This window comes from Heliangelus exortis, chromosome 12 (assembly GCF_036169615.1).
Source record: "Heliangelus exortis chromosome 12, bHelExo1.hap1, whole genome shotgun sequence".
Classification (NCBI taxonomy): Eukaryota; Metazoa; Chordata; class Aves; order Apodiformes; family Trochilidae; genus Heliangelus; species Heliangelus exortis.
Window position 1 is genome coordinate 19,419,322 of NC_092433.1, and position 13,383 is coordinate 19,432,704.

General features: G+C 42.5%; 1 protein-coding gene across 4 annotated transcripts in view; it reads left to right on the forward strand.

Annotated features, from left to right (window-relative positions):
• The window catches only part of LOC139801712 (contactin-4), a 257,518-nt gene that overhangs the window by 166,328 nt on the left and 77,807 nt on the right, over positions 1-13,383 (forward strand). For all 4 annotated transcript variants that reach the window (XM_071756351.1, XM_071756350.1, XM_071756348.1 and 1 more), the window contains one exon: positions 4,605-4,700. In XM_071756351.1, coding sequence (XP_071612452.1) covers positions 4,605-4,700 — 96 coding nt within the window. The remainder of the gene's footprint in view (positions 1-4,604; positions 4,701-13,383) is intronic.

A 13,383-nucleotide genomic window follows, 5' to 3' on the forward strand; every position in this document is an offset into this window, starting at 1 on the left:
TCACTTAACAAAAGAATTACCAAATTTCATAAATAAAGTAAAAACCCAAGTAGCTCCTAATAAAGGATAAAGGGCTACAGCTCTTTTGTTTTGCTTATAATTTAATCTTCTTTTCTATAAAGGCTGATTTCTTTTTAATGAAAAACTTGGGAAAATTTTTCATTACTCCAGCCAAAGTTGGATAATTGCAACTGTGAAAAGCCATATGTTTTTGATTAAAATTTCCATATGCCATTTACTGAGACAAACTACCCAGTCTTAAGGGGCTTTGGATCATTTCAGATTGTTTAAGCTTTGATTAAACCACATTTGAGGTCATCCAATGCAGTACCCTACCCAAACTGAAAAGCTGATGGCATTGAAAGCTGCTGCTGGCAGCTTCTGGGCTTTTGGGCATTTTTAAGGAATAAGCATCTCTATGAGGAATAAGCATCTCTGTCAGGCTGGCATCACTTGCAGCACCTGCCTAAGTTTTGTCACTAAACTTTAAGGTAGAGTTTTAATGGAGGCCACAGAAAAATCTAATGATGCAATAAAGGTGTTTGAGTTCCTGCTAAAGTGGGTGTTAGAGTGCAGATGTTAGCAGGGTATTGCACTCAGTGCATTTCAGCAGCAGATATCAAGGGGTTTGTGCAAACATTAGCTAATTAAGTCTCTTTTGAGACACACAATTTAAGTATTTGTCCTTAAAGATGGGCAGACTCTGGCACACAGAACTTCAGTGACTTTCCCAAAGTCACACAGTCAGTGGTACAGTGGTGTCAGTGGTACAAATCACTGGTTTTTACAGGTTAAATACCTAGATATGGCTTTATGTTCACTTATAAGTCTGGTTTAGAATTGATACCATGGAGATGGTGAAGGTTAAGTGGCATCCTTGCTTGTTCATAAAATAAGGGCTGAGTAACAGCATGAATTGTGTTAACCTCCCTGTTAGCAGAATGCTATGAAAATTCCCTTTGGCATTCTCCTCTTTGCACCACAACATTACCAGTCACATCCTCATGGGATACTGGAGCTACTGGGGCTTACACAATGTTTTTCTCTTTTCACTGGAGTCATAGGTTTAGTGTTTTGTGCTCCCAGTAAGCTTTGGCAGGACATTGACCTGCAGAACTGGAAAGCATTAATATTTTCTTCCTCAGTGGTTTCTCTTAATCGGTTTTGCCAATAGCTTTCTAAATAGAGAATGTGCAAGCTAAATAGGCCAAAAACTGATATGCAAGTGTATTCTTTTCTTAACAGCCCTACAAATATCTGATCTTGGTTACTGGAAATCACACGTCTAAAATAAAAGCTTGACCTGCAATTTATTCTTAGGGGCAAGTGAGTTAGGATTTCTGGTGCAGATGTCTGCTGCTTTGATTAGTTAGGGTAAGTTTACATCCTTCCTGCATCTGCTGTCCTTTTTAATCCTCTGAGCAGAAACAGTATTTTTTCATGATCATCTTAATGCTTACTGCCATAAATCCCTGAGTTGGTGGCTTATTTTCACCAAAAGCATACACAGGGATTCTGGCTCCAACAAGAAGCAGGTTCTGTTCATGGAAACAGTCCTCAATTCTGGGCATGTTTTGTTTCTTTCATGTATAAATATTTTTGTTGCAATTAAAGCTCTTTTCTTTTTTGATCTGTGCAATGATAGATCACTGTAATTGAAGCCATTCACACCCTGAAAATTTTAATTAAGTCACAGAGATTCCTGCATGCTAAAACGTAATGAACTTACCACTTCTAGGCATTGTTTTGCTTCATCTTGTTTCCCTTTTCTGTTTACCAGTGCTCATTGCATTATGCCTGCCACTTCACTGTAAAATCCTTAAATGAGTATTTTATTTCTGTTACAAGGTATTTAGTACCCTGTGGAGTACATGAAGTAATTAGTCATTAAGTGATGATTTTCAGATTTCTTTTATACTATGTTGCCAGGTCCCAGGAAGCAATTTGCAGGTCTGTGAGTAGGTGTCAGGCCACCAAACCATCACACAGCCTTCCAGACTTCTTCCTTCTCAGGATTTCAGGCATCTAAAGTCTGGATGGGTGCTGGTCCCTGTTTTCCACCAGTTTATCCCAAACTGAACCTGGCTGCTGAAGTGTGATGAAAGCCTTGGTGTTTCCACAAGCTCCAGAAAGGTGGTCTTGATCTCCAGCTATCATGGATGCTGAGCCCACTGCTCTCTTTATCCCAAGAGCTGCTGATCAGCACTCACAGTCAGGATGACTCCTCATTTCTGTTGCCATGCCTTCAGCTTCATACCACTGGGTTTTTGTCACCTCCTCCACTGGGTTAGCAAACACTTCAAGAGAGGCATTGTCTGCTCATGGTGGTGCTTCTGTATGCAAACCAGAAACATCTCCCTTCTGTTTGAGGGAGTGCTGACCTGTTCAAGGCTTTCACTGCCTGCCTGACAAATCTGATTTTTTTTTCTTTTAATCTATAATTATAATTAATTTTAATCTATATCCTCAGCTGTTTCTCAGCAGCTTGTGGGCTTGTTGGTTTCTTGGTTTGTTTTTTTTCTGTGGAGTTTTTTTCCCAGAATACAGGGAAAAGTATTCGTGTTGGGAGTCAGGGATCGAATGCCAGTGTTTGCTGGAGAAATGGGTGAATAGTGAAGCATGGAAGAATGTACCAAGAAAAAGGAAGAAAAAAAATAAAGAAAAAGATGGTGGAGTTAGAAAAACACAAGTAGAGTCTTGCCAAGTAGCAACATGTGCTGGAGAGCAACAGTCATGCCATGTTGTGAGGGTCACCGTGCTGTGTCATGGGGTCACCATGTTGTGTCACCTGCTTGGGCACAGTGGCATGGCCAGCAGGCAAATATCAGCAAACCTCAAGTTCCCAAGGGCACCTGGTTCTGCTCAGGTGTAATTTCCAGTGAAATTGAAGTGGTACCAAGGGAAATATGAGGGTATGATGGTCCTGATCCAGACCTTCTTCCAAAACAGTAAGTGTGCCAAGAAATGATTGAGCTTGCTGGCTTAATAAGTCTTCTGGTGGTTTTGTGGGTTTGGGGTTTTTTATTGGCAAGTAAGAACAAAAATCCTCATACTTAAGCCAGGGTCTTTGGGCTTGGGGGCAAGAGAAAGTGGAACTTAATGCTCTTGTCAGGGGAGACACACAGAGCTGAACCACTTCCACTGTAATCAGAGCTGTTGTGCAGCTGTGAGAGTTATTGTTTTCTTCTTCTTCTTTTGCTGTCCCATTGATTTCTAACGTCACAAGTATAGAGAATAATTTCTACATGCTCTCTGGGCAGGGGCAGAGGGGCACTGCAGCTGTGTTTGCCTTGGAGGAAGGTAACAAACAGGGGAAAGAAGGGTTAGAGTGCTGCTCCTGGAGTGAAGCTTCCCATGGGGTGGTTTTCAGGTCGTGTGTTTAGCAAGGGCTGTTGGCTCCATCCATGGGGAGTTCCCTGGTACCAAACTTCAGTGCAGTATTCCACACCCATTGGAGCAGAGTTTCATAGTTTGGGCTATTTTTGTTTTGACAAATAATTCACTGCAGTGCAGCAGGCTTTTCAACTCCCCAGAATATTTATCCAGTCAAATGCAGATGTGTAAGTTGAAATAATAAAATAATAATATCCTGGGAATGATGTAAGGTACAGCAGCACTGGAACAAGTTGTTTCACCTCTTTTGCCTGGATTTTGGCTTTAGCAGGAAGGGTCCATGGAGAAGGAAGCAAAGACAACTTCTGATTTTTTAATTTTTTTTTTTTTTTAAATCAGTATGTATGGTAGTGCTTACAGAAGACATTTGCAAGAGGGGATAAAATTCAAGGCTTAATTTTCTCACCTTGTATAACCTTATAATGATGTTCCTACTTGTTCCTGCTGTTAAATATTTATCACCTCTGTTTTCTCTGGTTCCCAATTGCACTGACAGTGGGTTTGTAATCACCAAACCACAGGTCAGCTATGCCAAAAGGAAAAAAAAAAAAAAGAAAAAAAAATTGAGATACAAGAGAAAAGGGTGCCAAAAGCTCAGCTCCAAGAGTCACCTCATCCCTTAATAGCAAATTTCTTCAATTCAGTGAGCAAGGAAAGAAGAGAGAGAGATGTATTTTGCAGTGCACAGTGCATGGCCTCTGAAGGAGAGGAAAAGGAGAGTGGTGGAAATTGATTGAATTTAAAGCCCTGTGTGGCTACCATCCAGCTACTCCAGGAGACTTCCTTATGGGAAGGGAAGGGTTTCTACACCTGAGTTGAGGGGCAACCAGTTAACAGGTCTCCTAAAGGGAAACAGAAGTGGCTTATAACAGAGTTGAAGGTAATGATTATTTAAGGCATCAAATCTTGATAAATTCATAAAACAAAACTAGCAGCTTTACAGGTTTCAGGTGTTTTCTCTAGGTTGTCTTCTGCCTGGGTCAGTCAGCATCTTTTCCCCCTTGTAGCCTGTGGAGACATTTTTGCTGGTTCTGGTGGTTGCTGCCACAGCAGTGTCCTGCTGTCCTCACCACAAACCCACCTTCCAAGCTGACATTCACTTGGTTTCTCTTTCACACAGCAAAGGAACCTTTTGTCCTTCTCATGAGGAAAAAAAAATAAACTAAGCAAACATTGAATTGCCTTTAATTGAGTTCTTTCTCTCTTCACAGATCTTGAGAACTTCAAAACCAGAACAAGAAGCACTGTGTCTGTTCGCCAGGGCCAGGGCATGGTGCTGCTGTGTGGACCACCCCCACATTCTGGAGGTAATTTGCTTTAAGTGTGCCAGTCTTTCATTTGATGGCTTAATTTCTGAGCACATATTACACTGTTATATTTATCTCCAAAAAAAGTTTTTGAAATGAAGTCAGTTATTTCTTCTTGCTGGACACAGTTTCAGGCATGGCCTGATGTGTGTGTGCCACTAACCACCACCATCAATCAACAGCTAGCAGTCATCTTGTGTGGATCTGTGTCCTCCTTAAAGAAATTCATGATCTTCTTTTGAAATCTGTCTGTCCTCATCAGCTGGATGAAAATTGCCCTGCAAAGCTGCTTGTCATTATTGCTCAGATTGGAGGAGAAAAGTCCTTAAGGAGCTTCTTTGTTTGCATCTGACCAGCTGGCAAACATCTACCTGCCTAATTTCTACAGCTGGGGCCTCTCTCACCACTTCAGATGCCATTTTTCCTTTTAGTTCAGGGGTTATCATGGCAATTTGACTATCTTGGATTTGTGGTGTTCATGACTTGAATGTTGTTCTTGTATCTCTGATATCAAGTCCACTGAATTACTCATTACCACAGCATCAGATGTTAATGAGTGTGACTCCTATAGTCCTGACTGTTCCCCAAAATGAGGTGCTCTCTGGTCTGGAGTTTGTCCTTCAGCCCCCACATGTGGGTCTCATTGCTACATCTGATGAGGCAGCTGCCACAACTATAAATTAAAAACCACTGAAGGGGGGGTTGTGGGTCAGCCACAAACTCATTTGCAGTTCCAGTGCTGTGGGTGAAGCTTCCAACTCCATGGTGAAAAAAGGAGGGGAGAGTAGGAACAGAAATGGTTTGTGAGAAACCTTTGCAGCATGAAGACCTTGTGATGTGGTGGTGTAGGTAAGGAGTGAGAAGGAGACTGTGGTATAGTTGTTCACTTGGTTCAGGAGAAGGTTAAGCTCTGTGTGTATGTACTGGTGATAGAAAAACATTCCAGAAAGGTGCTGGTGTTATTTCCAGTTTGGGTTCAGCAGGGGGAAAGAGCATCTTAGGGTGACTGGGAGGTGAGTGCTGGTCTGGTGCCCAGACTGGCAGCAAACTTGAAGGGTTATTATTTCCCTCAATTATTTGGATGAGAGATGACTTCCTACATGATCACCCTCTATGTCCTGCTCTATTTCAGCTAGAAAATGATCTTAATTGTAGCCAGATCCACAATTAGTCTAAATTGATACTATTACAATTCTGAAACTAAGCTGGGCTGGAGTTAGGCCAGTTGTTGTTGTCTGGTTTGCATAGAAAGTATGGAATGGAAAGTCAGATCCAGTGAATTCAGCCTGATGCCCTTGTTTTGTAGGAGCTGATGTCCTTTGTAGCAATATTTTCTTTTCCTTTCTCCTAAGGCTGGAAAGAAGGCTGAGTTTTAAAAGTCACAACTGCAAAGCGAATGCTTTTCAGCCTCGTGCGTCTCCTTTCTGTCAGAGCACTGCGTGTCTGCCGGGGTAATCAAAGCTATTTGGTCTCTAGCAGCCACTGCACAATTACCACAGCTATGTCCTGCTCCAGCTCTGGGCAGAGAGAGGTTCATAGGAGAATATCAGCTCTCCCTGGGAAGCAGGAATATCAGCTCTCCTTGGGAAGTAGCTGCATGTCAGAAACCCGCCGTGTTCCGTCGCTTGTTTCCATCCTTGGGGGCCCGGGCACTGTTTGCAAAGCTGCAGAGATCAGTTCCATGTGCTACCCCGATAGCCTGGCCCTGGGGAATCACACTGCAAGTATTCCATGCTGTACTGCAGCAGGAAAAGTCAGTCAGGGTTAAAGTGGAAAATGCCTGTTGAGTTGAAAGTGTGGTGTTAAGGTAGATAAAGTGCGATTATGTATTTGGGAATTTGATTAGGAAAACAAATTTGTCTTTACTGGGGGGGCATTAATGATGAACACTGAATTGTGGGGCTGTCTGGGGGTTAGGAGAAAAATTCTATCTTTTGTTTAATTTTTTACTTCAGTTTCCATTCTGCATTGATAAGGGCATCTTAAGAAAACTTTAAAAGCGAGAGCCTACAGTCTGAGAGGAGCTCAGTGATCAGGGTGTTCACTAGAACTGTAAAAAAAACAAAGCAACTTGGGCAATTTGTAAGCAGAGTTCAGCATGGCTTCTGGGTTTTGGAGCTGCAGGCTCAGGATTTTCTGCCTCTTGGAGAAAATTTGCCAAGTGTCTGGGAAGAGCTCAGTGCCAGCATCTACTCCATTTGGAGGTGGCTCAAGTGGCAAGGCTCAGAGCCCCCTTTAACTGAAAAGATGTACTAGAAGAAGTAAACTAGAAAAGAATAATTTTCTATATAATGCATTTTTCTTCATCTTGGTCTTAAGAATTAGAGAATTTACTAAAGAAATGTTTATCTGCATCCAGACCTGTAACCTTTGAACCTGTAATTCACTATTATTTTGGAAACAGACAGTTAAAGAGCTGCAAGTGAAGTTATGTTAGCCTATATACATTTGTTGTTGAGGGGTTTTCTTTTTTTTTTTTTCTTCTTAATGATACCAAATAAAGAGCTTCCCACTGTTCAAATGCTGCTAGAAATTCATCCTGAAAATGAGTCCAAATGATTAACAATTATTTTCAGCATCATAAAATGGGCTGCATACAGCTTAGCACAGAACAATTTGGGCATCACCATGTATTGTCCCAATTTTTAGTTTATTATCAGTTGGAGCTTCAGCATCTGGATCTGGGCCCCCCCTCCCCAGCCTCCTGAGATGAAAGTGAAATGTGTATTTCCTGCAGCAGGGTGCCAGCAGGGAGTCACTGTTTTGTCAGGTCAGTGCATCCTGGTGTTACGTTTTGTCAAGCAGCATAATGATGTGATTGCCTCCTGTGATGAAGTGCTTGCTGAGTGCTGAAAATTTGGAAAATAAATGTTCATCTGGAGCTCGGGAAGTCAGTGGACTGAAAACCAGAGTAAATGCAAATTGAACATTTGCTTCTCTTGTATTTTCTGCTCTTGGAGTAGTGGATACCTGAGCCTCCTAAGCTAGTCCTGTAGTATTTCTGGTGCTGTTTCTGGTAGAAGTTTTCAGTTCTATTCCTTTGGTCTTTTTTTTCTTTTCCTTCCCCATTTGTTCACTTATGTGCACTAAATCAGTGTAAGAACTAGTAGAGACCAACCTGGGTTATTAGCATTTTTCTGAGATAATTACCCTGTGCAGGAAGGGTTTTCCCTCATTATTTCCACTGCTTTTTAATCAAAAGCCTAACAAGGGATGCATCAGCCCCGCTACCTGTGCAGCTCCAAGGAAGAAATAATGTAAGAGTAAACATTGCTATGGAAACACAGCATTTGGGGGCCTGTGTAACAGCACAAGGAGCAGCTGTAGGTATTTCAGTGGACAAGAGAGAGCAGTGAAGATCCTACAAGTATGTGTGTGGCTAAAATTTGGCTTTGATTTTGTTGCAGCACACACACGAGTCCCTGTGGCACCATGATCTGGGCACTGCCTGGAGCCTGAACCCCAGTAACAGGTTTGGATTGAGGAGGAACACAAAACTTTTTAGTTATTTTTCTGGATGAGACTCGTTAAGGGACCTCAGTGTGGCTTAGGATGAGTTCTGTCATTTGGCTGCCATAAAATGTTGCCATCATGCTTGACAGCTTCCAAGCCCTGCTAGATCAGTACCCTCTGCTGTCCCTTCAGAGGAGCTGTAGGAGGGGGTTGCTTGCCAAAATGGAAAAAAAACCCACCAAGCACCATGCAAAACAATCTCTGGTTTGGCCCAATTGTTTCACTTCATTGTGTTTTTAAGCCTTTTTATTACATTTAGCAATATTTAGAAGCTATGAAGCATTTTGGAATGTAAAATAGAGTGTTTGAAGCTGCTGGTGGAAAAGTTTCCCTTTTCAGAGGAGCTTTGCAGGGAAAACAGGTTAGCTTTACTTGCTTGTGTTTTTTCAGTATTGGTAATCAAATTTGGCAAGATAGAGTTACTCAGGAAAAAAAAAAAAAGAAAACTCACCCAAAACTCTTCCAAAAAAATGAAGCAAACGCTTGTGTTTCCCAGGGCTCTGAACAGAAGTTGTGTTCCATAGGGGATATGCCTGGGAAGTATTTGGAGGTCACTGTCCTTGTAATTTATCACCAAGTTTTAAGATGAAAATATTCCTTTGTGCCAAATAGTTCTTTAAGTTAAGTTTGTGGGAACGGAGTCATTTAGCTGCCACTTTTAGTAAAGCTATTTGATAGGCAGGAAAAGGGTTATTTAATATTTTAACAACTACAATTGTCAAATACTCTCTAGTATTCTTGGCATTCCATTGTGAATCCAGTGATGAAAAACCCACAGTCCTAGAAAGGTAAAAACAATCCTAGAAAGATACTGATGTTTCACTTGATGGATGGGTAACACATCCATAGACATGGAGAACAAACAAGTGTTTAAATCCTTCTCCCTCCCTTCTTTGAGAAGATAAATGAACCTCTCTGTGATTTTTTTTTTTTTTCCACTCCCCTCAATTATCTCCTGGTTCATCTCCAGGAATATGTATATACCCAATGTTCTCCTGATATTTACCTTCCTGCCCTCATGGCAAAAGCCTATGGAGTCAGAGACTGAGATTTTCCAAGTCCTGTAAGAATGTTGACAGAGAACTGGTGAAAATGGTCTCTCCATTACTCGAGTATTTAAATTCCATGTTCCCTTTGCACTCCCTAGAGGTATATTTTGTTCTGCCATCTCTGTCTGTAGCCCGTGCCACCACTCATCACATCTGTAGCCTTTTTATTTTCACTCCTCCTAATTTATCTCTGCAATCTGTGGCAGAACTGAATCAGCTGACAGCTTTTTTGAGTAGCAGAGTGCTTAGATTTGCAGATGGAAACCTTCCTACAGGATGTGTCTCCTCCTGCCCACTTGCTTAGGGCCACCAACAGCATTGCTGGTGACCCAGGGACTGAACCTTCCCACCTCAGTTCCTGGACACCTGGTCCCTCAGCCCCTTCCTGTGGGCTCAGGCCACCTTCCTGAGCATCTGGCAACTAACCAAACAAATTCAAGACTTAAAGGAAAAGCTTTGAGTCTCCCTGCAGTGCCCACATAAAAGTTCATCTTCCCAAAGAGGAGGAGATTCATTAAAGTTCAGTTGTTCAAATATCTCCCTCCCATCTGATGCCATTACTCCTGTTGGAGGCACAGCCTGTGTCTGGGAGCTGAAATGTTGACAGAGAATTATTCTCACATCTTTCCACAAAATGGATGTGTTCAGGTTTTCTCCTTCTCTCCTGTTTTGTTTTTTTCTCAGTAGCTAGGAGAACTTTTAGTTCTGTTGCAGAGCTTAATCAAGTAGAACTAACTAAATTTTAGCATTTGACAGAAGAGATGGCAATTCTGATTTCATCTCAATCTCAGCCTTTCATGTCGTAGTGTAGGTAGTGAAGTGTAGACACCAGACATGTTTTCAGAAAGCACTTTACTGATTACAGTGGTGCTAAAACCACTTCTGTGCTCTGCAGAAAAATGATTAGTGTGTTCTTACTTATCTGGTCAGTTTTTCTCTCCTTTTTTTTTTTTTTTTTTAAGTGATGGACACTTTGGGCTGGAAACAGGGAAAATGGTTTGGCTGTAATTGTGGCTGATGGCCTTTATTATGTGATGAATGGTTTGAGGGGGTTGTCTGGTAAATAATTTGTTGCACAAATCAGAGCTCATATTCTCTGGTGCTTAGAGCAAGGAGGAAGGGGAGAAAAACTGGGGAAAGTAATCAGAGCAGCACAGAAGGAAAGAAAAGGGCATTATCAGGTGTTTTCATATCATCAGAGGGTCAACGTGTGGGGCTTTTGCCCCCCAGTAGTGCTGGAGCAGTTTGCCCCATCCCTGGCAGTGTTGAAGGTTGGATGGGCTGGGAGCAGCCTGGGCTGGGGGAGGTGTCCCTGCCCATGCAGGGGGTTGGAACTGGGTGGGCTTTAAGGTCCCTTCCAACCCAACCTGTTCTGTGATTCTTCAGTTGCTGTCAAGTATTTGTGTCCTTTTACTCCCCATCTTTTAGTGTCAGCCTTGCCCTGGTTTCTCTCTCTTCTCTGAAAACTGTCACACTGCCTTTCCATTTGTCACTAATGAAGAATTAATGCATTATTAATACATGTTTAGAGCTGTTGTAACAATGGGAACAAACACTTGCAAAGCTTTCCCTTTGGTGCTCTCACAGTCAAAATTAAGCAGAGTTTATGTTAAAACTTTAGAAAACAGTCAACCTTGAAAGAAGTAATGGAAAAGGAAGAAATTACTCCTGAAATTGTGCTCAGCCTGAGGCCAAGGACACTTCCACCTGCTGTGTACCTAAAAGCAGAGGATTATTTCCTTCTGCCCAGGCAGCCACCAGCCTCTTGTTACCTACTCAGTGAAGTTTCTGTGGCTGTGTGAATGCATCAGGGGTTTCTGCTGGGTGACTGGTCAGAAGGGTTTTGAGCAAAAGCTTTGAAACATGTCTTCCCTCAAGTGCTAAATCCACTTTTCAGTGCCAGGACTTATTCTTACAGCACATTCCCAGTAATATGAAACCTTTAGAGGAAGGAAAAGTTGAACTCTGCAACTTCCATTACTTTTCTGTATGAAAGGATGTGAATGCTTCCCCTGCCCTGTTTCTGAAATAGCAGATGACCCCAAACATCTTATATCCCCACTCCTCATCACTGTAGTGACTTCAGTATTCAATCTTTATTTCCCTGCAGTTTCTTCCAATGTGATTTGCTCAGAGCTTTTTAAAAATGTACTTGTTGCACAAACTACATGCCCAGGACTGGGTGGTTGCCTCTTGCCAAGCAGCCTGCCAAAGCACTGACCCACTTCTGCTTTCTCCTCACTGAAGCAGTCATAGTTTCTCTTCCTTCTCCTTTGTTTTAATTTCTCTGTAAGCCTTTGCTACTTGGTTAGATTTGGTTCCAATTAGTGAGAAGCTGATATTTAGAGAGGAGTATCTCACAGATGGGTGGGCAACGTGGTTGTAAAAGTTCCATTTCTCTAGGAAACCAAGCAAAAAATCTGCTAAGCTGGTTGCAGGTTGGTTCAACTGTTTGTCAAAAAAGCTGCAAGGTTCAGTGAGCAACCTTTCATGGATCATTCCAAAGGATGGAGTGGGAGTATGAGCAGGTAGGCTGTCCCTTGGGGCTGAGGAAGGAAAAGAAGAAAAGAAAAAGAAGAAAAAGTCAGAAATATTTTGGATTAGAACTAGTGAGTGATGCTTTTGGTGTCTCTGAATGTGGCAATGGCAGTGAAGTTGGTATGTGCAGCACCAGGAGGTGTTCCAGAGCCCTCTGTGCACAGATGGTTGTACTTGTACGCTGTGGGGAATGGTGCAGGGAAGGCTTGGTTTGCAAACAAACAGGAAAATGCTGGGGTAGGGTGGGGTTCCCCAGAAGCTGGGGCTCAGCAGCTCACAGGTGTCTTTCCTGGAATAGGAAAACTTGAAATTCAGACAGGTTTGTGTAGGTATTGCTCAGTGGAGGAGGATGCAGTGAGCATATTGGAGATGTGTGGGAGATGGAGATGGTGAGGAGAGCAAACTGTAGCATCAAAAACTGTCTGCATCTATTTCCCCTCTTAACAGTGACTGCCACTCACGTGTCCCCATACAGTACTCAAATTCCCATGACCAAAGAAGTGTCAAGATTTAAGGAGTGGTTTCCAGAGCATAAGCTGTTGAGCTCAAGCAGCCTCCAAGTGACTTATCTCAGGCCAAGAACCAGAAAATAATCTTCCTCAAGCCTGCCAATTCCTAGAGCCTTGTGGCAGAACCTCCGAGGCAAGGTTCCTATGCAAGAGCTGCAGTGACACCCCTGGGAGCTGCAGTGACACCCCTGGGAGCTGCAGTGACAACCCTGGAAGTTGCAGTGACACCCCTGGAAGCTGCAGCCACATCTTAGCAGCCTGGCAGATCTCACACTCCTCATCTCCCTCCATTCCAGCAGAGTGGGGGGGATTAGACATGAGGATTCCTCACCAGCTCTGGGAGCTGCAGGAGAGCATGAGTTGTCTGCATCTGGTTCCACATGATGAAGATTATTACAGTTCAGCAAAAGGGTTTCATTAAGCTTAGAATCAGACATGTGAAACTCTCATTTAAATAAGAAGTGACTGAAAGTTGTAACTTCCATTTAAAGTGCATCTCCCATAATTTATTTTTTATACTGTGCCACAGTCAGTGTTTAAATTATTAAAAGCAAGACGTAAAAAGCTTCTCAGCAGACAGAAATGGATTAGATTAAAATTAATCTGACATAATCCTTTCTCTGAAACTGCTGATTCAGTGCATGCATGAGTTTATCAATGCATTTGAGGATAAGGGAGAAGGATAAAGCACAATTGGGGAATGCTTTGGCTTGATAGCTCTGACAGCACAGAGAACATGCAGTGCTGTTTTAATTGAGGAATTTATGAAATTACAGAGATTTCCGACAGCACAACTGCCAGGCTTGGTTTAGATTCACATTTAATTTAAGCACCTGAGTGTGTGTATGTGATCTACCTCATTTCAGCAAGGGTGGGTTGTATGAGCAAGAGCTGCAGAACAGGGTCACATTCAAGAACAGACTTTGGTACAGGCGTTCAGACCCAAATTTTCAGCTGACATATGTCATTCATCACCTTCAGTGTTGCCACCATTCCACCACCTTCCACTGGATGTTTGTCCCCCAGCTGGGCTGTCAGGGACAGACAGTGAGGTGGGATGTCTGTGAGGCTCAA